Source organism: Ambystoma mexicanum, chromosome 13, assembly GCF_040938575.1.
Source record: "Ambystoma mexicanum isolate Mex_15411 chromosome 13, UKY_AmexF1_1, whole genome shotgun sequence".
NCBI lineage: Eukaryota > Metazoa > Chordata > Amphibia > Caudata > Ambystomatidae > Ambystoma > Ambystoma mexicanum.
In genome coordinates this window covers 733,788,719-733,813,819 of record NC_090938.1, presented here as the reverse complement: position 1 = coordinate 733,813,819, position 25,101 = coordinate 733,788,719, and the positions used below count along the sequence as shown (strand labels likewise).

General features: G+C 43.9%; 1 protein-coding gene across 5 annotated transcripts in view; it reads left to right on the top strand.

The window, feature by feature from the left end:
• Positions 1–25,101, top strand: part of LOC138521844 (uncharacterized) — a 67,521-nt gene that overhangs the window by 24,134 nt on the left and 18,286 nt on the right. For all 5 annotated transcript variants that reach the window (XR_011283142.1, XR_011283141.1, XM_069634986.1 and 2 more), the window contains 2 exons: positions 6,471–6,869; positions 11,818–11,934. Coding sequence is in view for 3 of the 5 variants with exons in the window: in XM_069634986.1 (XP_069491087.1) it covers positions 6,471–6,869; positions 11,818–11,934 (516 nt within the window). In the remaining 2 variants the exon portion in view is untranslated. The remainder of the gene's footprint in view (positions 1–6,470; positions 6,870–11,817; positions 11,935–25,101) is intronic.

Genomic DNA, 25,101 nt, shown 5'->3' with positions numbered 1-25,101 from the left:
CCAGGTATGAAACACTTGTGTATAGGCGCGTTATAAATGCCATATCATATTACCACCTCAGGCTTCTGTCTAGCAGTTGGATTGATACATAGGTTCTGTGCAGCCAGCCATGTCTCCAAAATCGCTGTGCATTGTGGTGTGTCAGTCAGATCCAAGCATCAGTGTTAGTTATGTAAGGTTATCAGCAAACTGTGACAAGGTTCTCAATAAGTCTCATGGCCAGTAAAAAAAACTCTCCATTTTATCATAAACATATATACAAAAAGAGACAATTGGTGCTCCATATCTAGGGGTGGTGCCTGTATGATTTTCCTCGACCTTGTAGGTCCCCCCTACTGTCAAAAGTGCTTGAAGAGTACACTCACCACCCGGTTTATTTGTTTATTTTATTTTATTGAGCATTTGTTAGGCGCCCATACAACCCAGTTGTGCTTCCAGGCGCCAGGATCTTGGTGGTTTACTATTTCATGATTCTGGCTAGTTACTCTTTCAAGTGTTCATACACGATCCTTAGTCAACTTCTCGTGTGGAATAACTTCTCTATTAATTTCTTCGCCAACTTCTCTTGTGAAATAACTTTTCTGTTAACTCATTACATTAGTCAACTTCTCTTGTGAAATAACGTTTCTGTTAACTCATTAGTTCACTTCTCTTGTGAAATAACGTTTCTTTTAACTCATTAGTCAACTTCTCTTGTGAAATAACTCTTCTGTTACGTCTTAGTTCACTTCTCTTGTGAAATTACTTTTATGTTAACTTCTTAGTCAACTTCTCTTGTGAAGTAACTTCTCTGTTAAATTCTTAGTCAACTTCACTTGTGAAATAACTTTTCTGTTAACTCATTAGTCAACCTTTCTTGTGAAATAACTCTTCTGTTAACTTCTTAGTTCACTTTTCTTGTGAAATAACTTTTCTGTTAACTTCTTAGTCAACTTCCCTTGGGGTAGGTCTGGCACTGGGGGTGCCCTGGTAAACCGCCTAGCCCAGGTTTAAAGGGACCCTTGCCCCCCCTCCCCTTTGTCAGGGTGAAACCCATGAAACTGTCATAATACGGAATTTGATACTCCTATTGTTAATAGGCCAAGAAGTAAACAAAGACCATTACCTAAATTCATTGGTTTAGGGCTACTCTTTAGGAAAATGGGCAAGGCATGTTGTTGGATGAAAATATTATACATGCCCTTCCCAATCCATAAGCAGTCACACTTTCATCTCTTAGAAGAAAGTTTGTCTCTAGGAAAATAGCACCTATTCTGCAGTCCATGTCCGTCACCTGGGGAACAGAGAGATCTTAGTGTGACCAGCTAGATGTGGCCCCACCTTTACGTCTGGCCTCTAGAGTTTCCAAGCTGAGTGATGGGGCATTCACAGAAAACATGCCCTCCAACGCCAGAGACTGCATAGATTGTGTTTTTAGTTTGGTACTTTCCTCCTCTGGCAACAGTCTCTCAAACCAACAATCAATTTAATTTTGGCAAGTTAGAGTTTGCACCATCAAATGAGACAGGTGAGGTATCGAGACATGGCTCAACACTCCATCTCGAGAACATGAGGTATCGAGACATGGTTCAACACTCCATCTCGAGAACATGAGGTATCGAGACATGGCTCATCACTCCATCTCGAGAACATGAGGTATCGAGACATGTGTCAACACTCCATCTCGAGAACATGAGGTAGCGAGACATGTGTCAACACTCCATCTCGAGAACATGAGGTAGCGAGACATGGCTCAACACTCCATGTCGAGCACATGAGGTAGCGAGACATGGCTCAACACTCCATGTCGAGCACATGAGGTATCGAGACATGGCTCAACACTCCATGTCGAGCACATGAGGTAGCGAGACATGGCTCAACACTCCATGTCGAGCAAATGAGTTATCGAGACATGGCTCATCCCTCCATCTTGAGCACATGAGATAGCGAGACATGGCTCAACACTCCATGTCTAGCAAATGAGGTATCGAGACACGGCTCAACACTCCATCTCGAGCACATGAGGTATCGAGACATAGCTCAACACTCCATGTCGAGCACATGAGGTATGGAGACATGGCTCATCCCTCCATCTCGAGCACATGAGGTAGCGAGACATGGCTCAACACTCCATGTCGAGCACATGAGGTAGCGAGACATGGCTCAACACTCCATGTCGAGCAAATGAGGTATCGAGACATGGCTCAACACTCCATCTCGAGCACATGAGGTATAGAGACATAGCTCAACACTCCATGTCGAGTACATGAGGTATCGAGACATGGCTCAACACTCCATCTTGAGCACATGAGGTATCGAGACATGGCTCAACACTCCATGTCGAGCACATGAGGTATCGAGACATGGCTCAACACTCCATGTCGAGCACATGAGGTAGCGAGACATGGCTCAACACTCCATGTCGAGCACATGAGGTATCGAGACATGGCTCAACACTCCATGTCGAGCACATGAGGTAGCGAGACATGGCTCAACACTCCATGTCGAGCAAATGAGTTATCGAGACATGGCTCATCCCTCCATCTCGAGCCCATGAGATAGCGAGACATGGCTCAACACTCCATGTCTAGCAAATGAGGTATCGAGACACGGCTCAACACTCCATCTCGAGCACATGAGGTATCGAGACATAGCTCAACACTCCATGTCGAGCACATGAGGTATCGAGAGATGGCTCAACACTCCATCTTGAGCACATGAGGTATCGAGACATGGCTCAACACTCCATGTCGAGCACATGAGGTATCGAGACATGGCTCAACACTCCATGTCGAGCACATGAGGTATTGAAACATGGCTCAACACTCCATGTCGCGCACATGAGGTAGCGAGACATGGCCCAACACTCCATGTCGAGCACATGAGGTATCGAGACACGGCTCAACACTCCATCTCGAGCACATGAGGTATCGAGACACGGCTCAACACTCCATCTCGAGCACATGAGGTATCGAGACACAGCTCAACACTCCATGTCGAGCACATGAGGTATCGAGACATGGCTCAGCACTCCATCTCAAGCACATGAGATATCGAGACGTGGCTCATCACTCCATCTCGAGCACATGAGGTATCGAGACATGGCTCAACACTCCATGTCGAGCACATGAGGTAGCGAGACATGGGTCAACACTCCATGTCGAGCACATGAGGTGTTGAAACATGGCTTAACACTCCATGTCGAGCACATGAGGTAGCGAGACATGGGTCAACACTCTATGTCGAGCAATAAGGTATTGAAACATGGCTCAACACTCCATGTCGAGTACATTAGGTATCGAGACATAGCGCAACACTCCACGTCGAGCACATTAGGTAGCAAGACATGGCTCAACATTCCATGTCGAGCACATGAGGTATCGAGACATAGCTCAACACTCCATGTCGAGCACATGAGGTATAGAGACATGGCTCAACACTCCATGTCGAGTACATGAGGTAGCGAGACATGGCTCAACACTCCATGTCGAGCACATGAGGTATCTCAACACTCCATGTCGAGTACATTAGGTATCGAGACATAGCGCAACACTCCACGTCGAGCACATGAGGTAGCAAGACATGGCTCAACACTCCATGTCGAGCACATGAGGTATCTCAACACTCCATGTCGAGTACATGAGGTATCGAGACATGGCCCAAAACTCCATGTCGAGTACATGAGGTATCTCAACACTCCATGTCGAGTACATTAGGTATCGAGACATAGCGCAACACTCCACGTCGAGCACATGAGGTAGCAAGACATGGCTCAACACTCCATGTCGAGCACATGAGGTATCGCAACACTCCATGTCGAGTACATGAGGTATCGAGACATGGCCCAACACTCCATGTCGAGCACATGAGGTATCGAGACATGGCTCAACACTCCATGTCGAGCACATGAGGTATCGAGACATAGCTCAACACTCCATGTCGAGCACATGAGGTATCGAGACATGGCTCAACATTCCATGTCGAGCACATGGGGTATCGAGACATGGCTCAACACTCCATGTCGAGCACATGAGGTATCTCAACACTCCATGTCGAGTACATGAGGTATCGAGACATGGCCCAACACTCCATGTCGAGCACATGAGGTAGCGAGACATGGCTCAACACTCCATGTCGAGCACATGAGGTATCTCAACACTCCATGTCGAGTACATGAGGTATCGAGACATAGCTCAACACTCCATCTTGAGCACATGAGGTATCGAGACATGGCCCAACACTCCATGTCGAGCACATGAGGTATCGAGACATAGCTCAACACTCCATGTCGAGCACATGAGGTATCGAGACATGGCTCAACACTCCATGTCGAGTACATGAGGTATCGAGACATGGCTCAACACTCCATGTCGAGTACATGAGGTAGCAAGACATGGCTCAACTCTCCATGTCGAGTACATGAGGTATCGAGACATAGCTCAACACTCCATGTCGAGTACATGAGGTAGCAAGACATGGCTCAACACTCCATGTCGAGCACATGAGGTATCGAGACATAGCTCAACACTCCATGTCGAGTACATGAGGTAGCAAGACTTGGCTCAACACTCCATTTCGAGCACATGAGGTATCGAGACATGGCTCAACACTCCATGTCGAGCATATGAGGTATCGAGACATGGCTCAACACTCCATGTCGAGCACATGAGGTATCGAGACATAGCTCAACACTCCATGTCGAGTACAAGCTGTCTCTTCTGCGATCATTGATCGATTCTTAACAACACATTGATGGGGTCTTCAGGTGCACAGTGCTGTGGATGGGCCTGTAGCAAAGCACCCTGCAAATCCTCCTGTGAACCAAGTGGAAACACCATCAGTTCAGATTCTGCATTTTCGGTGATGAATTTCTGAAAGTGTGCAATGTAAGCCACTATATTGCGGTTACCCTGACATAGTGTTAATATCTCAACCACGCTTTGGGAGGGGAGGGGATCTTGCTGTTAGTCTGAGTCACAGGGCTTCAGATTGTGCTCTCAGGCCTGTATGAAAGGGAACAGCCTTGCCACAGATGGGGCCCTAGAATTGAGCCTCTGTGGGCGAGACTTGCTGGGTCTCTGCAGAAGCTGGACTTGGCTTCGTTCCAACCCCTGGAATGGAAGGGCATATGCTGGTGCCTGTATGCAGGGTCTGGGTCAGTGGTTGCCAAGAGTTCAAAACTGTTGGCAAGTGGCTCTTTGATTATGATTTATAAAGCTCACATCTAGCTGGCAAGCAAGGGAGCACTGTGCATAGGGGACGACGCACCCTGGGGTGTGGAGGTACCAGAGGAAACAAAGACAGGTCTGCAGGCTTTAGTCAACCCTGATTGAAGAGCAGAACTTCTGACCTTCCAAAACATGATTGGAGAGAGCGGACTGCACAGTGGTTACCTTACACAACCGGCGAGGAGCACACCACTGCCAGCCATCACAACACCAAATATTGACTTCCATTTTGTAAGGCAATGTTGTGTTCTCCAAGGGCCCAGTGAAGCACCTGGGGAGTGTTTCATGATATATTCATGTCCACGGCACAGGCAGTCGTTTCATGCCAGACATCCTCACTGATGAAGTCTTCATTTGAGGGGATAATGGATTCCGAGCCGCAGCCCAGCATAACAATCCAGTGACTACCAGTCCTGGAGTTGGGAAGTGTCCAGAGACCCCATCAGCAGATATCCGTCTCCACCAACCTTTTCTTCAGGCACAAAGACTAGGCAAGCTCAGGGTTGCCCAAATCCAAGCCTCAAGGGCCGGAAACATGTCGGATGTTGAAGACACCCCTCATTAATATTCATGAGATAAATTTGCATACAATGATTCTAAATGTATTCTCATTCATATTGCTGAGGGATATCCTGAAAGCCTGCCAGGATAACCCTGGGCTAGCTAGTCCCTGATTGGTTTTCTGCACAGGAGACTCCAGCCTGATGGGTCAGTTTGGGACATTGAGCCAGGTCAACTTCATTAGGAGCCTTGTTAGAGACGGTCTTAACTACTAAGGTTCTTCCCGCAGTGACGCCACCTTTTCGTTAAGCCAGCGACAGTGCCATTCCATGATTCCCTGCTCACCCTGAGTGCATTGCTAGTTTTATGGCCAAGTTTATCCGAAGGTAGCCTCATTATTTTACTTTTAGACGTTTCCCTTCAGTTCTGTAGATGAATAATAGGGATTTAGCTCTCATTCCTTCCAAGGGTCTATTTCCTGAAATCCTGACTGCATGTATGTGTGTGTGTGAGGCAGAAGGACACCCAACCGAGGGGTCAACCCATGAAGAATTGCACATTAGGATGTAAAGGGCCCCTCTGACTCGTATTATCTAGGATCCACAGCTAAAGTAAGGCGTGCAAAGGTGTTCCTTCTGCACCTGCCCCAGGATGGGAATGACCAAGCAGAGGACTATGGGTAGCCTACATGACCCCTGCAGTTGTTTCCAGGTGCTGCTAGATATGCCACTGCCCTAATGCTATCTTCTCTCTCCATTCCAGGACCTGATGGGTTTCTATACTCCACCCTGGGAGAGTCAGTCCTCTTTCCCTGCGAAAGGAAACCACTCCCTGCTCCGACGCCACCATCCCCAAAGGGCAACCAGACTCTTCCGTCCACATCAACGGTTCCCCTCGCTCCAGAACCTGAACCAGAGAGGCCGCCCACCCAGTGGCACTTCCTGGCTCCCTCTGGAGACACGCACCCGCTGTCGGGGTGGCACCCGAAAGGATGGATTTTCAAGGCCGACATCAGCAGGCGCAGCCGAATGGAGATGCTGGCCAATGCCTCACTGCGGCTGCAGCGGCTGCAGCTGGTAGACGCCGGGAGGTACATCTGCTTCCAATCTGACCCCCTTGGGGCCACAACATTCCTCCAAAACATCACTCTCATCATCACAGGTGAGCCATGCCAGGCAGTGCCAGAGCTGAAGATGCTGCCTGTGACATTCACCAAATGTATTGTATTATTATTATATTAAGTGTGTGTGTGTGTGTGTGTGTGTATATATATATATCATATTCAGTGAAAAAACCTTTGGTAAGAAAGAGTTAACCTTTGAAATTCAGCACTCGCATTTGAAGCAAGTCCACCTTAACTTTACGCCTCCCCTTTTGCCTCGCTGGACGGATTTGCAATTTGCCAAAAACAATGTCTACCACAGGCCCTTCCAAATTGAAAAATGTGGGCAAAATCCATTATACTGCTCAAAAGTTACTAAACAAAGGAAAACATACGTTTTCAGCTTTCATGCCATTCATTTTCCCGTAGAGAAAAGGTGCTTTCATTAACGTGCGCACCACAAAAACCACTTGACAGATTTGTGCAAAATAAAAATAAGTTGGGCGCAAAGTGTGGCAGATATTCTCTTTTTTGGTTTGATGTAAATCTGTCCAATAGTTTTAATATACTTTGATGGAGAAGGTGGTGTGTCCCCGCTTCCTAAAAACCTTTATATACATTCCATGGTGCAGTGGAACACTCAGACTTTTCAGAAATGAAAAACTGCCATTTTTTGTTCGATATTAGCGGTTCTTGCCATGATCCTGCAGGAAGCCAAAAAAGAAAAGAGCTCTAAATTTTGTTTGGAGGAGGGAAAGGGGTGGTTTCACATCAGGGTTGGGCTGCCGAGGAGGTGGGAAAGAGGACCAAATGGGTCAGTGGGCACTTTGGGGAAGGCGTGTCTGCTTTAATAACATTTGCCTTACCAGGAAATCCCTCAGGAACATCGAAAGTCGTGGTCTGAAAAAATGTGACTCATGGGAGAGAGAGTGGGGAATTGGGTAATAGGAGAGATTTAGGAGGGATATACAGTGGGGGGAGGTGGCTGGGACGGAAAAGTCGTTTTAATTTCCAAACATATGCACATCGCCGCGTGAATCAGAAAATGCTGCGGAAATGTGGTGTTACCACCAGAATGATTACCACGGCACCGCAAGGCACCCTCACGGGGATCGGCGGTAGGTTACTGTGGGTAATTGCTGCTGGGCGAATTTATTGTAGATTGAAAGAGGGGTTGGAAAGGGGGGGTGTGGGCTTACTGCCCACGGCAGAAGGCTACAGCCGGTGAACTGTGGTCTTTTAGCCTAATTGTCACATTGGCAACAGTGGGCAAAGCCTTCACCCATGGCCGGTGGGGTCTGCTTATTTACTAGCGGGGGGCACATGGGCAATGGCAACCGCTTGGTCTTTTAGCCTAAATGGTGCAATGCAAGGACCGTGGCAGAGGGATATGGCTAATTGTTGCAGCGTGGACAGTTGGCTGTGGCCACAGGCTCTGGCCTGGGGAATCAGGTTATTTACTCTTGAGGGGGAGAGGGGCCTCAGACGGCCATTGCCCTTTAAACTGATTGTTGCAAATCACGGCCAAGTTGGCCATGAAGAAAATATACCATAAGCAACTCCTTGAAAGTCAGTCGGAAGAACTTGAGTTAAGATACTCCTGTTAAATGTGGCTGGTGTGGAAAGTGAAGAGAAGAATCCATGAGAACAGACATCAGATCACACCAGGGATCCAGAGTGCCAAGCAACATTACATCCTGGGTGACATCGATGGGGGGTGACTACCCGTTAAGATTTCTGTCACTTCCCACGCCTGCCGAATTTCATAGGTTTTGTTGCAATAAGTTGGTTCATCTTAGCTCTCTTTCAACTAAAGAATTGTATATATGAAAACGGATTAAAAAAAAAAGTGTCCCTTCACCTGTAAATTACAGGTATTTTTACCCAACACAGTGACACAGGCATGTTTCGTTCCATTTAATGTCGCAAGCGCAGACAACTAAATGGCATCAAGGTGCGGCTCGGCTCAAATGCTCGGCTCAAATGTGAGCATGTCATCTGAAGGGCACAATGACATCTCTGCAATTGGTGCATTAGCCCACTCGGCTATCTTACCAGATGGAAAGCTCTTCCCACATGCACAGCATGTAGGGCGTGAAAATAGGCTTGCTGCTCCAAATCAAGAAAACTCCTGTATAGCGCCCCCGGTTTAGGGGAATTATGGTGTCGATTGAGTTTGTCTTTGTGAAGTACATTTTCAAGGTTATTTTCCTTTAATTTCAGCGTCAAGATTAGAGCATCAACATCTTTTTTTAACATTGCTAAAAGGAAAAAAGTAGTGACAGTGATTTCTGTTAGGCTTTCATTTAGCACTATTTCCGAAAACAAACCTGAAGGGCAAAGCAACTCGACAAATGACACACAAGGAAAAATCACTGATGCCGGATTAAACCCTGTGGAGGCCCCTAGGCAGTCCAAATGTCTTAGCCCCCCTCACAAATTATCCCCGAATACGGTTTTAAATGTTCTGCACCGCTTTATTTTGATCCGTTGTTGCTGTGCCCCTACAAGGAGTGGGGCCCATAGGCCGGTGCCGACATGGTCTAATGGATAATCCGGCACTTTGTGCAGGTGCCGCCTCAATAAAACATATCTCTGTCTGCTGTGAAGTGCAGGTTCTATACTCTATTCACATTATTGTATGCCCGCTGTGAAGGGCAGGTTATATACTCTATTCACATTATTGTATGCCCGCTGTGAAGGGCAGGCTATATCCTCTATTCACATTATAGTATGCCCGCTGTGAAGGGCAGGTTCTATACTCTATGCACATTATAGTATGCCCGCTGTGAAGTGCAGGTTCTACACTCTATTCACATTATAGTATGCCCGCTGTGAAGTGCAAGTTATATCCTCTATTCACATTATAGTATGCCCGCTGTGAAGTGCAAGTTATATCCTCTATTCACATTATAGTATGCCCACTGTGAAGTGCAGGTTATATACTCTATTCACATTATAGTATGCCAGCTGTGAAGTGCAGGTATATATGCTCTATTCACATTATAGTATGCCCGCTGTGAAGTGCAGGTTATATACTCTATTCACATTATAGTATGCCTGCTGTGAAGTGCAGATATATACTCTATTCACATTATAGTATGCACACTGTGAAGTGCAGATATATAATCTATTTACATTATAGTATGCCTGCTGTGAAGTGCAGGTATATAATCTATTCACATTATAGTATGCCCATTGTGAAGTGCAGGTTATATATTCTAATTCACATTATAGTATGTCCGCTGTGAAGTGCAGGTTATATATTCTATTCACATTATAGTATGCCCGATGTGAAGTGCAGGGTATATACTCTTTTCACATTATAGTATGCCCGCTGTGAAGTGCAGGTTATATACTCTATTCACATTATAGTATGCCCCTTGTGAAGTGCAGGTTATATACTCTATTAACATTATAATTATGCCCGCTGTGAAGTGCAGGTTATATACTCTTTTCACATTATAGTATGCACACTGTGAAGTGCAGATATATAATCTATTTACATTATAGTATGCCTGCTGTGAAGTGCAGATATATACTCTATTCACATTATAGTATGCCCGCTGTGAAGTGCAGGTTATATACTCTATTCACATTATAGAATGCCCGCTGTGAAGTGCAGGTTATATACTCTTTTCACATTATAGTATGCACACTGTGAAGTGCAGATATATAATCTATTTACATTATAGTATGCCTGCTGTGAAGTGCAGATATATACTCTATTCACATTATAGTATGCCCGCTGTGAAGTGCAGGTTATATACTCTATTCACATTATAGAATGCCCGCTGTGAAGTGCAGGTTATATACTCTATTCACATTATAGTATGCCCATTGTGAAGTGCAGGTTATATATTCTAATTCACATTATAGTATGCCCGCTGTGAAGTGCAGGTTATGTACTCTATTCACATTATAGTATGCCCACTGTGAAGTGCAGGTATATACTCTATTCACATTATAGTATGCCCGCTGTGAAGTGCAGGCTATATCCTCTATTCACATTATAGTATGCCCATTGTGAAGTGCAGGTTATATACTCTATTAACATTATAATTGTGCCCGCTGTGAAGTGCAGGTTATATACTCTATTCACATTCTAGTATGCCCGCTGTGAAGTGCAGGTTATATACTCTTTTCACATTATAGTATGCCCACTGTGAAGTGCAGGGTATATACTCTATTCACATTATAGTGTGCCCGCTGTGAAGTGCAGGTTATGTACTCTATTTACATTATAGTATGCCCGATGTGAAGTGCAGGGTATATCCTCAATTCACATTATAGCATGCCTGCTGTAAAGTGCAGGTTATATCCTCGATTCACATTATAGTATGCCCGCTGTGAAGTGCAGGTTATATACTCTATGTACATTATAGTATGCCCGCTGTGAAGTGCAGGTATATCCTCTATTCACATTATAGTATGCCCGCTGTGAAGTGCAGGTTATATATTCTATTCACATTATAGTATGACCGCTGTGAAGTGCAGGTTGTATACTCTATTCACATTATAGTATGCCTGCTGTGAAGTGCAGGTTATATACTCTATTCACATTATAGTATGCCCGCTGTGAAGTGCAGGTTATATACTCTATTCACATTATAGAATGCCCGCTGTGAAGTGCAGGTACGATTCTATTAAGTGCATCGCAGCCCCGCAGTATAGAGATTGCACTTAGCAAATGAGTTGAGAAGTGCGGATACTGTCCCATGACCAGTACTGTTGCTCTGGTGAGAAGAGGCCACTTTCTCCAATTGATGAAGCTGGAAAGGGAACCTTGGGCAGGCCTGCTGACACGGCTAGGTAGGTAACGATTGGTAGGTTGGATGGGTGACCAGAGGAAGTCCTTGAGACTGCATTTGTATGTCAAAATAGGAAGGGGTTTCTCCTTCGCATTGTCTCATCTTTTTTGTTAACCTAGAACATTTCAGTTTGTCGGATTATTCTGCAATTTCCCGCCCCCCACAGAACAATAATGGCTCTTCCCTGTCTCTGCAGGTCCCGAGATTGAGACACCTATGGGCACGTCCTATGCATTGCAACTGTCGCTGGGCTCCCTACTCGCCTCCAAAGTGCTGATCCTTGCTTTGGTAATTGGCTGTGCCGTTGTGTTTGGTAAGTGGGTCCTTCACAGGTAGCAGTTTGAAGAATTGTGTTTTCTCCCTTGTAACACCCAGTGGACCTTTCCCATATCCACAATACTCTTACACAGGGTGCAGGATACAATAACGATAGCGTTTACGCCCAAGCGCTTTACAGAGAACATATATACATACAATATCAGCCAACCGAAGTTGGTACTCATTTATCGAATGTATGTTAAAATACTGAGAACAAAAAAACAAGGTCCAAAACAACAATGTATTTTAGTCGAATTTCGATTTTCTTTTCTTTTTGCACTTTTTTCTTTTTTTAATATGGGGGGCTCTCCAGCCCCCACCCTAATTTATATCAGAACCCAGCCAACCCATCAATTTATTTGTAAAAAACTTCACAAATCCTACTAAAATTAGATAAAAAAATGCACTGTTTTCAGCCTACTTGTTTTTTCATTCTGTTTTTGAGGTGATACCCATTTATCAACCTCAGAAGGGTGAAAGGCCTTGTCGGGATTCAAACCTGTGACCTACAGATCACACACAGATATCAGCAGCAAGCTCTCAACCCGCTGAGCTATCTTACCGGCAAGATGCAGTTTTGAGATGGCAATATTTTACTCCCTATTTTGGGAATTTGGCAGTAACAGGATTTGTTTAGGAAATAATAAATAATGACTTCATATTCCTGAAGGTGTACATTTTCATGGAAGTAAAATATATTGTAAATCTAAAACAGATATCGTTTTATAATCCAATCTTCTTTGCACCTAATAACTCAAGCAAATTAAAAGGTGCATGTTTACCTTAATGGTCCTCTTCGGACGAGGCAGTAACAATATCAGAGCTGTGGCATGCTGGTGACATCACTGCCGCTTGTCATCCTTGCAGCATCCCAGGATGGTCAGTTGCATGCCAGTGGGTGGATGCTGACACTGATGGCCACTGGCTGTGTACTGAGTGAAGTGTGCATTTAATCACCCACCTTGTCCCTGCCGGTGCCACTAGCGACGAGCTCCTCAGCCTGATGATATGATATGATAAGTCATTTGTAACGCGCCTGCACACAAATGTTTCTAGGTGTGACAATACAAGGAAGGGAGGACAGAAGGAGGACAAAACAATGATCTTACTAGGCCTTGTGTCATTCAGATTGTGCAAGTGCGGGGGGAAGGGAAGGGTAGAAGTGCTAGGGGGGTGGGGGGGGGGTGCAAAGTAACTCGTAAGTGCTTCCATGAGGTGGCTCATAAGTGCTGAGAGTCAGGGGACTGTAGGGTTGCAGATACAGTCCCTTAATTAGTCGGGAGGCCTGGAGACAGTGCAACGGCAACTGGTCATGCAGGAGCCTGGTCCTGTAAGTTCATTTGGTGGCCAGGTAATCAGTATGCACAGCAGACGGGGACATCAGCAAAGGAGAGGGAGAGAGAAAGCAGAAGCGAAAAGAAAGGTCTTGATTTGCTTCCGGAACCTTAGGTGGTCCTGCTCAAGTTTGAGAGAGGCAGGGAGGCTGTTCCAGAGGGAGGCCCCAGCCGAGGACAGAGATCAACCCCCCACTCTCTGCCTGGAGAAGCTTCTCACCCTCAGAGAGTTGGGGGGTGGATGAGCGGAGGGCTTGAGAAGGAAGATGCTTAGGTAGAGGAAGTTGGATGTAGTGTTGTCCCTGGCCCCAGAAGGTCTTGTGGACAATGCAGAGGGTATTGAACCTGATCCACGCAGCCACAGGGAGCCAGTGGAGAGATTTCAGAGCTGGACTTAAGATCCCTGGGCGTGAGGCAAAGGACATGTCTCGCAGTCCTGTTCTGGATTAGTTGTAAAGGGAGATGAGTAAAGCCAGGCAGATTTAGAAAGAGGCTGTCACAGTAGTCCAGCCTAGAGAGGACCAGGACTCTTGGGGACAGTGAGCTTCTGGGGGAAGGTTAAAAAAGAAAGAATAACTCTGAGGAGGTGCAGGTCATAGTGTGACTTCTTAGAGAGGTCAGAGATTCGAGGAGAGAAGGAGAGGGTGGAATCGAAGATGGCACCAAGGTTCTTAGACTTACAGGAAGGAGCAGGAAGAGGGCCCAGTGTGAGTGGCCAGAGTTACAGAAGGAAAGTGGGACCAGGTGTCCCAATGAGGAGTATCTCTGTCTTACTGGCATTACAGCAGAGATCATGGGAGGCACACCATTCCTGAATTGCAGACAGACAGACTGGTATAAGAGAAGGAGCAGAATAGGCTGAGGGGAGCCTGAAGGAGAGCTGGGTGTTATCTGCATAACACTGAAAGTTAGAGCAGAAGGTAGAGATGCAGTGGCCAGAGGTGCCAGGTAGTGGTTAAAGAGCCAGGTAGAGAGGTTAGATCGGTGGGGAACACCGCAATTAGAGAGAGATAGAACAGAGGAAAGGTCTAAGCTGGACCTGGGAGGGTCGATCTGTGAGAAAGGAGGTCAACCAGGCTAGGGCCAGACCAAAGATACCCAGGTTGTCACGGATACGATCAAGCAGGATGGTGTGGTTGACCATGTGAAAAGAAGAAGATAGATCAAGGAGAATGAGGACAGAAGGAAGATTAGAGTCAAAATTGGAGAACAAGTCTTCACAGGTGTTCAGGAGAGCAGTTTCCGTTCTTCTGGCTGCTCTGAGGCCAAACTGGTGGTCATGGAGACTACCAACTGATTCAGTATGTAGATTAAGCTGGATCTGCGCGAATAGTGAGAGCAGTGGCAGGGCTCCTGCAAGAAGGGGAACCAAGTCAGGGGCACCACTGCAAAGAGGCTGGCAGAGCTGCCGTTTCAACGCCTGCATTGGGAACACTGTGGGGTGAACAGTGAGTCCCTGACATCGGGGGACCCAGGCCCTGCTTTTCAAAAGTGGTGCAAGCCAGGCTTGGACTGTCCTATAGGGCAATATCAGAAGAGAAGGCCCATCATGCTTGTCTGGGACAGTTTTTGGCCAAATTGTTGGAATGGTTAACTCTGCAGCTGTAAGGTTGGACCAGTTTTGCTGAGCAAATATGCTCTAAAATGCACAATGAGCAACACGTTCTAGCAGAAAAACTCACCCTTCTACTCAAACAATCTGGAGTGAATTCGAGTGAAAATGAGTGCATTGCTATTTGCAACTCTGAGCCACTTTTTCATTGTTTCCCGAGACAATTTTATGTCCCAGTCAGACCCTGGTGCAAGTGGAATTAACAGTACATAAGCACTCCCACTCAGCAACGCAGCAAAGGACCCCTAAAGCAGCTCACTTAGCAACAGCTGAGCTGTACCTGCAGAAACAGCACTCTCCATTGACCGGCGGGAGGGCGACCTCATTATAGTGACTATAAAAAAGGGAGAGGCATGCATAGCCCCTACCAGGAGTCTGCAGCTTACACAACATCCTTCAAACAACAACACAGACAGAACTATACCTTCGGTGGAGGCAGGGGACCATCCAGCATTGCAAGAGTAGGGGGGAAAGCCATGAAAAAAGTCCTGCTACTCACCCCCGCCTCCATATGTAAAATTGCTGCACCATTACAGATGCGGAAACCCATCTATTAGAGCTCTGTCCAGCCTCTGTGGCGCAAAATACATGCAAATCTCCAAATGTGCATATGGACTGCACCAACAGAAATGACCTCACAGAAAAGGACATTGCAAGGAGCATCATCAGTCTTTGATACTTGGAGGCACCATAGAAGTGTCTTTATTTATTTATTTATAATTTGTATAGCACAAAACCACTGACCCTGGGGCTTTGGGGCGCTGACATAAACAGAAACAAGTGGCTAAAAGCCACAAGAGATTAGTAGCGATAGAGGAAAGCGAACGGTAGAGGGCCATAAAATTGTTCAGTTAAACTTTAGTAGAATAAGTTGTCATAAATAAGCCAAGTGGCAAATAACTTTGTGGTGCAAAATACCTGAATTGCAAAAATACCTAAATTGCACTATTCATCTATATGGAACAACTCAATATCATTAGGCTTTTTTTTTTTATAACAGCATGATATATTAACATAAGCTATGAAGTGAATCGCTTTCAGACCTGCAGATACGACACAATGCGATTAAATGCTTTTTCCCAGGATCACACACTTTCATTAAATGGTGAAACCGGGATGTGGACAATCTAAGCAACTGAGCATATCTTCCCAGGTGTAGGTGATATAGATATTTTTTAAGATTTTGCTTTGCGGTTCATGTGTTTAAATAATACTTTATCTTTATAGCAATGCCTTGGAAGCAAACCAGATTACACAATAAACTAGCCTTTCATAGTAAACAAACTATACACTATATACATTGTCGTAGAAATATGTTGAGGACCAAGAGAATGGCTTTAGTTTTATTCTCCCCATCCTGCATGCAAAGTCACAATAGCATCATCCAGATTAACCTGAGCCTAACAAATCCCCCTTGGGTTTTAAAGCCATAGTCATTATTTCATAAAGCATGCAGCAATATGCACCCTTCTCACTTCTGATCACCCCATGCACACCTCTTAAGGGACAAATGTCCCTGATAATAGCTGCCCCCTCCCATCAATGTCTAATGGCACCAAGTGTAATGCTCTGTGCCAGGATAATGAGGGTGCGTAGCAGGTACACCATGATCGGCAACCTCATTGTTCTGCCAGCGGAACACGTTTCTTTCCCACTGTCAAATGTCCCGGTCATGCTCTAAAAGAGCCACTGGGGAGACAAGCTGCCCCAACTCCGCCTCCCTGCTTGGTACACCACTGAGTGGAGGAGGAGTGACCAGTCCACTATGTGGTCAGACACCCTGCTACACAGTGACAATGTGGGTGTCAGTGACAGCTGCAGAGAAATATTGGAAAGCGCCCCTCAGCAAACACGTTCTGACCATCCTGAGATGAAGCTCCAATGGTTTCTAAAAGATGGAAAAAAGTATTTGAGCACTATCGTCAAGCAGCATGTGCCACAAACTTTGATGTGCATGGAAATAAATCACTACTGTTGCATTGCTTGGGAATGGCAAGTCTGGACTTGCTCAACAATTTGCCATAACACCTGCGGAAGGGCATCAATGAATATGAGAGGTGTCTGGAAATGTTAGACAACACCATGAATCCAAACTAAGCTTCATCCCAGAGAGATCTTGCCTCGAAAAAAGGACACAAAAAGAAGGGAAGCTATTGAGTAGCTCATAGCAGTCTTAAAGGGGTAGTTTGGTCAGAAATGTTATCAGCCCTATCGATCGGGCATGTGTTTTGGAGCATATATCGATCGTTCTTAAAAGAAATTCTAATGCAACTTACCCGAGTTTTTCTCACTTTAACACATGTGAAAACCATGGGTCAGGTACCATCATCTTCTACTAACCTTATACGTTGATCCATCGCCCTAGGTTCAAGTGCCCTTGCGGCACTAATTCAGATCACCCGCCCGTCAAGATGACATCACTAGACGCTCACGCCCCATTTCACAACGCCAAAGCACATCTCATGTCAACGTCCTCTATGCACAATCTATTATTGTCTCCATGGAAATGCCAAGGCGTCTCGTTCCTTCGATAAGTGTAAACAAACCCTTTCTGATCACACAACATTGTAGCTTCTTTTTCGTTCGTGTCAGTGTATTTCATTTCGATATTCCCTGACTTGTTTCTGCTCTGTTCAGCTATCTGCCATTTACGACACACTGAGAACTGGTACTTATGCTGCCTAAAATGAATTAACTCAGTAGTCACTTTTCATTTCTTATATTATGGGCACATGTCTTTACCAAACCTTATTTAAACGTGTGTCCTTAAGAATTTTTTAAGTTTGAGCCTATTAACCTTGCCTTTCACAATGTGTTTTTGTAACATGGCTGTTTCTTCACTTGTCTTTCTGTAACATTCAGTGTTAACGAGAAACCTCTTTCCTCTACTGTATACAAACAAAAACGTTTTTTGTAATTCTAATTGGTTATTTATAACGTGCTTAATACCCAAAGATTCCTAAGCGCGGACCCAGGGATTGGACCTGTGTTGCTCCATGTCGTCTTGCTTGCAAGGTGAGCATGTTGCCCCTGAGCTATCCTTTTGTTTACCTCACTGTTGATTCTGTGCTTCTTAACTATTCAGGAACTATGGCAACAATTCAGCCCTACCCGTACGAGCCCGAATATTCAGAAGAGGATATACTTGAAACAGAAAAACGTCAAGACGATGTGAAATCAGATGAAAGTCATGAGGGTCAATCATCGGAGCCTGAACCCAGTCGCATGAAACATGTTTCCACCTGGTGTACCCGCCATCAGTGTGACCTTATGCCTACTCTGGTGGAGAACTGCTGGTGCAGAGAAAACTCTGGCTGCTTGGCCTACATTGCTGAAGAAGACACACCACTGCTATGCGTTACCGAGCTGCATGACTTGTTGTGAATGATGCTGGTCCTTATGCACGAACTCCAAACAACAGTTTGCCTTCGTAATCCAAGTAACGAGTAAGTTCACTTTATATATGTTGTGTGTTTGACGACTGCAACGGCAAACATAATATGTTGTTCCCCTACATCAATATATGTTCAATGGATCACTGCCGAAATAATCTTTCTGTAAATGGAATAAATTACTAATTCTAATCTGAAACTAAAATGTTCATCGTTAGATTTATCATCCGAACAATTCAGTTTCTTTCACTTGGAAGTATCTCCCAAACTGTTTTTGCTGGAAAGTCCGTTCACATTTCAAATTCATCTCTACTTGAAATCACAAGTCCTGTCAGTACTTTGCACGAAAAGTTACTTTTTAAAGCATCACAATGCCTTACATTTTACAAGGTAGTGGAAACAAAAAAAAGTCCAATTAATGGGTTAATTCGAGTTTACTATTTTTGTATCTCTTACATAGGTGGTACAGACTTGTGGCATATTGTGCCTTTACATGGTGGATTCAATGAAAGACTGGGATTTCGCGTTTGACGAGTAATACCTGCCTGCGTGGTTTCGAGCCTTTCACGATTAATTCCCCAGTGACCACGGACAATACAGTGGATTTATGCAGACAGTACCTCGACCTCAGCAGTATACCTTGTAGTGTCATTGCCATCCACTGTACCAAACTAAATTAAAAAAAAAAAATCTTAGTCTGAACAGTTACTATACACTAGAACAGGTTCCTTATGGGTAGTCTTCCTTGCGGTGACCAATATATGTGTATACCTTGAACAATATATATTTATATTGATAGCTTCTAGCATTCATAGTTTTAGCTGCACAGATTTGTTAAAGTCCTTACCTGTTAGACTTTCTCACAGACGAAGGAACCCTCCAATTCCAAATCCTGCTGCTCCTTCAATCATATAATACAAAATAAACCCAACACAATATACTTGTAACCATGTATTGCCAATAACATACAACACCAGAGACTGGTTATGCCTTCGATCCTCATTACTGATTTGAGCTAAACACACATTTTTCTTCAAATCGCAAAACGAGAGTCCGTTCTAACTCGTGTATGCTTCTTCATGGCTAACTCTTACAGATCAATCTTGATATATCCGTGAAAGATATTATGTGACAAACTATTAATTATCCAACTGATAGCTTGTAAAGACATGTGAAATAATGATTAGCAACTCCTACTGCATTTCAGCATGCATTTAACCTCCAAATTACTAAATCAATTTCACTTCTAGATTATTATTGGTCTTCCCAATTACATACATGTAAATTGCTGGTCTGAGTAGGAATAATATCCAATTTAGTGCAACCCTTGCCTTAACATGTGCTTCCAACGTATAGTATAAATTGCACTGTGAGCATATACATGGCTGTCCAAATTATATCGTTCCCCTCCTAATAACTATTTACATCCAACACTCACCAATTGTTCAACCTTTATTCCTGTGTATCTTGCTAAACTAGTTCTTGTTTATTCTTATGGTTTGAATTCCTAATGCACATATAAAAAGAACATACCACAACAATTGTGGATCCTGTTTCTTCCCATCATTAAAATAAATGATGATAATAGTGTACTAGTCTTAAAATATATTTCTTCATCTCAACGTACCTTTCTTTAGAATCGCTTCAAAGTGCAACATTCAACATCACATGATTTTTCACACATCAAGGAGCAGGTGTTGATTCCTCGATTTCTCTACTCACCTACAAACAAACATTTCTGACTTAGTAAATAATGATCTGCACCCTAATTCATCAATAATTCTATCTCATTCTGGTCCACACTCCCCATACTATATGTTGGGAAGCAGATAAGACAAGGAAAAGAAGTGAAATTAATTTAGTAATTTGGAGGTTAAATTAAAATGTAAACTGAATGCCTGCTGAAATGCAGTAGGAGTTACTAATCATTATTTCACGTCTTTACAAGTTATCAGTTAGATAAATAATAGTTTGTCACATAATTTCTTTCACAGATATATCAAGATTGATCTGTAAGAGTTAGCCACAAAGAAGCTCACTAGCAACCACATATGTTGATGTTGGATGCTAAGCGAAACACGTGTTGGAGCTGACTCTTGTATCGGGATTTGAAGTAAAATGTGTGTTTAGCTTAAATCAGTTATGGGGACCGAAGAGATAACCAGTCTCTGATGTTGTATGGGATTGACACGTTCCCTATTAGTGGGGAACCAATCCAATGTTTGGTGAATTCTGCTTCACAATGATAGGAAGAGCCGACATCGAAGGATCAAAAAGCGACGTCGCTATGAACGCTTGGTCGCCACAAGCCAGTTATCCCTGTGGTAACTTTTCTGACACCTGCTTGAAACCCAAAAAGTCAGAAGGATTGTGAGGCCCCGCATTCATGGTCTGTATTCATACTGAAAATCAAGATCAAGCGAGCTTTTGCCCTTCTGCTCCGTGGGAGGTTTCTGTCCTCCCTGAGCTTGCCTTAGGACACCTGCGTTATCGTTTGACAGGTGTACCGCCCCAGTCCAACTCCCCACCTGCCACTGTCCCGGGAGTATACATAAGATATTGTATAATATCATTTATCATCAATTTTAACTGTTATGGAATATTTAATATGTTTTAATGGTTTCCATAGTGACATTTTATTATATATGTATATATGATTCTTTAAGTGGAAAAGCAGATTTCAAGGTCTATACAATTTCAGAATGCTTTTTTCAGCTTGGTCTGGTGGTCAGCAAATCCAAATGGATTGTTTCAAGGAAAATTCGGAAAACAAGGGTACATAACAGAAAGGGTTTTAAAAAAATAAGTGGTTTATCAGTTATTTCCTTAATATTACATTTTCCTGTTATTTGCATAATTTGTATGCATGCTACAAATTAAGCATGTTTTTATTCTCTTCAATTAGAGGCCTCGGAAGAAGAGGAGCAAAAAGACTCGGACAACAACACAAACTAATGAAGTCGCTTGCCAAACTTTTGTCACCTTGGAGTAGGTACATTTTGCGGCTCAGCGTGGTCCTTGCAAGATTCAGTGTCATGATACAGATGTCCAGTGGCCAGAATTTTTATTGAATGTCAGCAATGACCCATGGAAAGTTACCCTGGATCAGTATTACAGCACACAGCATCACCCAGAAGAAACAGACAACACAGAAGGTGTTTCACATTTGCTTGCAAAACCACTCACACAATACACACCCTCTAAAAAAATGCTATTGAAGAAACAATGTTCCCTGTTTCCCCACTACATGTGGATAAATCGGAAATATCACACACAAAAATAACCAAAACAGCTTCGCTACTGATTGGTTGTGCTCATGATGTGGACATCACTCTTCCTAGTGTTGAGGACTTATCCACCACCATGGAATCGGAAACCACTATACATATGGACTATTCGCTATTAACAGGACCCAAAATACATTGTGTTGGACTGCTGCCTGATAGAGATTATGAAAATGATTAAATGTGATCATAAATTGCGTAGGAGGATTTGTGGGGAGCCATTGGTGAAGTTTACTTGTGTAGTCAAAGGCACCAACCTGAACATCAAGGGTAGCTGTGTACACCACATAACTCCTTTTCATGGTCTGCTCAACCTATACTTGGAAAAGTGCCTGCTAGAAATGTACTTTGTTCATCTAATTTGTTTAGCGGATCAACATACAGTACAATTTCAAGATTTTCTAACTTTGTGGGACTCTAGTTCCTTTCAAAACCCAATACTACAAATATCATAAGGCTTTCTTGTTCCCCGCTATTAGCCAGGCATGGACACTCGAACAGATGTCAATGGACAATGCTCTCGCTGGCAAAATGCTCTGACTTGCTGGTGATGCACAGTGTGACATTCCAGGTGTTTCTGCTAAATACTGCACTAACCACTTCCAAGTCATGGAAGCCAAACAAATAGGTCAGTCGTCGTGCATCCCTACAGCCCCCTTACCTGCACTTATTAGACACCCTCTGTCTGCACTTTATTCTTGTACTTGCCACCTGCTGGCCGCACTACCTGTTGTTGTTTTAATCACAGGTTCAACACTTTCCACTCCACCCCTGCCCCTTGCACTCTCCCCCTTCCCTCTCTCCTGCACCTGCACCTTCTCAATGTCACTGGGCCTAGTAAGATCGTTGTTTTATCCTCCCTTGTACCCCTCCCTTGCCTCGTCGTGCCCTGAAACACTTGTGTATGGGGCGTGATATAAATAAAATATCATATCATATCATATATGAAGTATCTTAATGTATATCGTCTGTTGCAATGGAAAAATATGGTTTCATTAAATCCATTCCACGTCTGCAATCCAGAGGAATGCAAATAGACCTGATAGTCACTGACAGGCACGTTTCAATAGCCAAGGCCATGCAAGAGCAGTTCCCAGACATGAAGCATCAATATGATGTGTGGCACCTCGAAAATAATTACAGCTGCTGGAAAAAAAGGCTACAGAAAACATTTTAAATTGGTCACAGTCTATCAGCAACCATTTTTGGTGGAGCTCAGAAACTTGTGATGGATCTGTAGGTATCTGCTTTGAAAATGGCGTTCATTGATGCACCATTGTTCTAGCATACACTCTTGGACAGAAAATAAACATTTCCACAAATGTGCACATGGACCACTGAGCAAGAAGCGGGAGCATAAGAAAAGGTGGTTGGTTCCCGGCTCCCCTCCTTACACAGCACTTGAGAAGATTATGTACAAAAAAACACTTTCAAGAGACACGAGGGGACTCTCTGAGTTCTGCCACACTGGAGATTTGGAGGTGTTCTATAATATGTGCCTAAAGTACAGTCCTAAAAGGTTGCATTTTGGCATAAACGTTATAGACACAACAAGAACATTGGAAGCGAACAAGCAAAAAGTGCAGCTATTTTCTGTAAGCCTCGTTACAACAAGGAGTTTAACAAAAGAAGCAAACAGTGGGTGGCAAAGCCAATCCTACATCAGATGGATTTTGAATTTGTGAACGATCTGAGATTGAATGTGCTGGCCATGCAAATGCATGCAATTGCTCCAGATTTTGTTTCCAGGGCCCTGTCTATGCCACAGAACATCGCAAAAGAGGTTTGCCCTCCCAAACTTGAATTTGTTGAAAGGTTGACTTCAAGATTAAAATGATGTGTGGTTCTCTTCATAATGTTTAACAAAGCCAGTTTTAAGCTTTTGCAGTGTTTGGGAACTGCTTTCATTGTACAATAAATGGAATAGTATGTCACTTGAGATGCAATTGTTAAAAAATATATTTTGAATGAATGACTGTTTGTGAAGTAATGTCACTAGATAGGCCTTAAAACATATATTTTTCTTTGATTTGTGTATTTATTACCATCAATACAATTGATTTCTATTACAATTAATGTCAGGGTGATTATTTCAAGTATGTGACTCAAATCAAATCAAATGTAGAAGAGACGGGTGAGCTTAAAACCAATAGTCCGTCATACCTTATCGACCATTGAGTCATTCTGGCATCTCCATGGACCCATCCAAGGTCTCGGCTGTAACCTCTTGGCCTCAACCAACAACAATAAAACAAATTCAGCCTTTCCTGGGACTAGCACATATTTACCAGAAAATCGTACCCAATTGTTCAGCTATTGTGCATCCCATTGTTCATCTATTGAAAAAAGGCATACCCTTCATCTGGTCCCAGGAACAAGATTCAGCATTCTGTAGGTTGAAGAAAGAGTTCACAGAAGGACCCACCCTCCCGCAAACCAGATACCTTCAAACCCTTCTTGGTTGAAACCGACGCCTCTGATACAGCAATCAGTGCGGTACTTAAGCAGCTCCAAGACAATGCAGAGGAACACCCAGTGACATATCTGTGAAGGACTTTAATGGAATGTGAAAAACATTACTCAGTCCTGAAAAAAGAGTTATTGTCTATAAGACAAGCCTTTCTTGGCTGGCAACATCTTTTGTTGGGCGTTACTTACCCAGTACAATTCAGAACTGATCACCGGAATCTCCAGGTTCTTCAATTCATGGAATGCCGAAACAGTAGACGGGCCCCTTGGGCTTATTTCTTTGCCCAGTTTCAATTTCAGGTGTCTCACATACCAGGTCAAAAGAACGTCATCGTAAAGCCGTTTCTCGACATCCTGATTTATTAACAGACCTGCCTAGTGAAATCCCCAGTATGTTTCCTGAGACTTATTTTCTTTGTTATCTAAGTGAGTTTCTGGATTTAGTCTGCCAGGAGATGGCTGCCAGCGATGAGTGGCGGAATTATCCTTGAATCGATCCTTGCATCTCACCAAGAAGGACGGGTTACTATTGAAGGGGGGCTGCTTTTTTCTGCCCACCGGACCTATGAGGAAGGCCGCACTTCGTTAATGCCCTGATTCCTTAATGGCATGACATTGAGGAGAGGAAGTAAACTTACAAATGCTTCAAAGGAAATTCTATTGGCCTACGATGACACAATCAGCAAAGACACACATCCGGAAATGCGTGACATGTGCTCAGAACAAACACGATACCCACAAACCACCTGGTTTATTGTACCAACCAGAGATACCTTCCAGACCCTTGCAATTCATAGCTACGGATTTTATTGTGGACCTTCCACCTTCTAAAGGATGTACCACCATCATGGTACCATAGATGCCTATTTGGCTCATTTTACCCCTTTGGGAAACATGTTTCTTACAGAAGTGTTTCCACTACACGGTTTACAATCTATTATCATCTCTGTCAGGGGTAGTCAGTACACTTCTCTATTTTGGGTACAATTGTGCCGTTTTCTCAGTGTCAAAAAAGCCTTATCATCGGGTTACCATCCAAAGAGCAATGGGATCACTAAGTAGGGTGAGCCA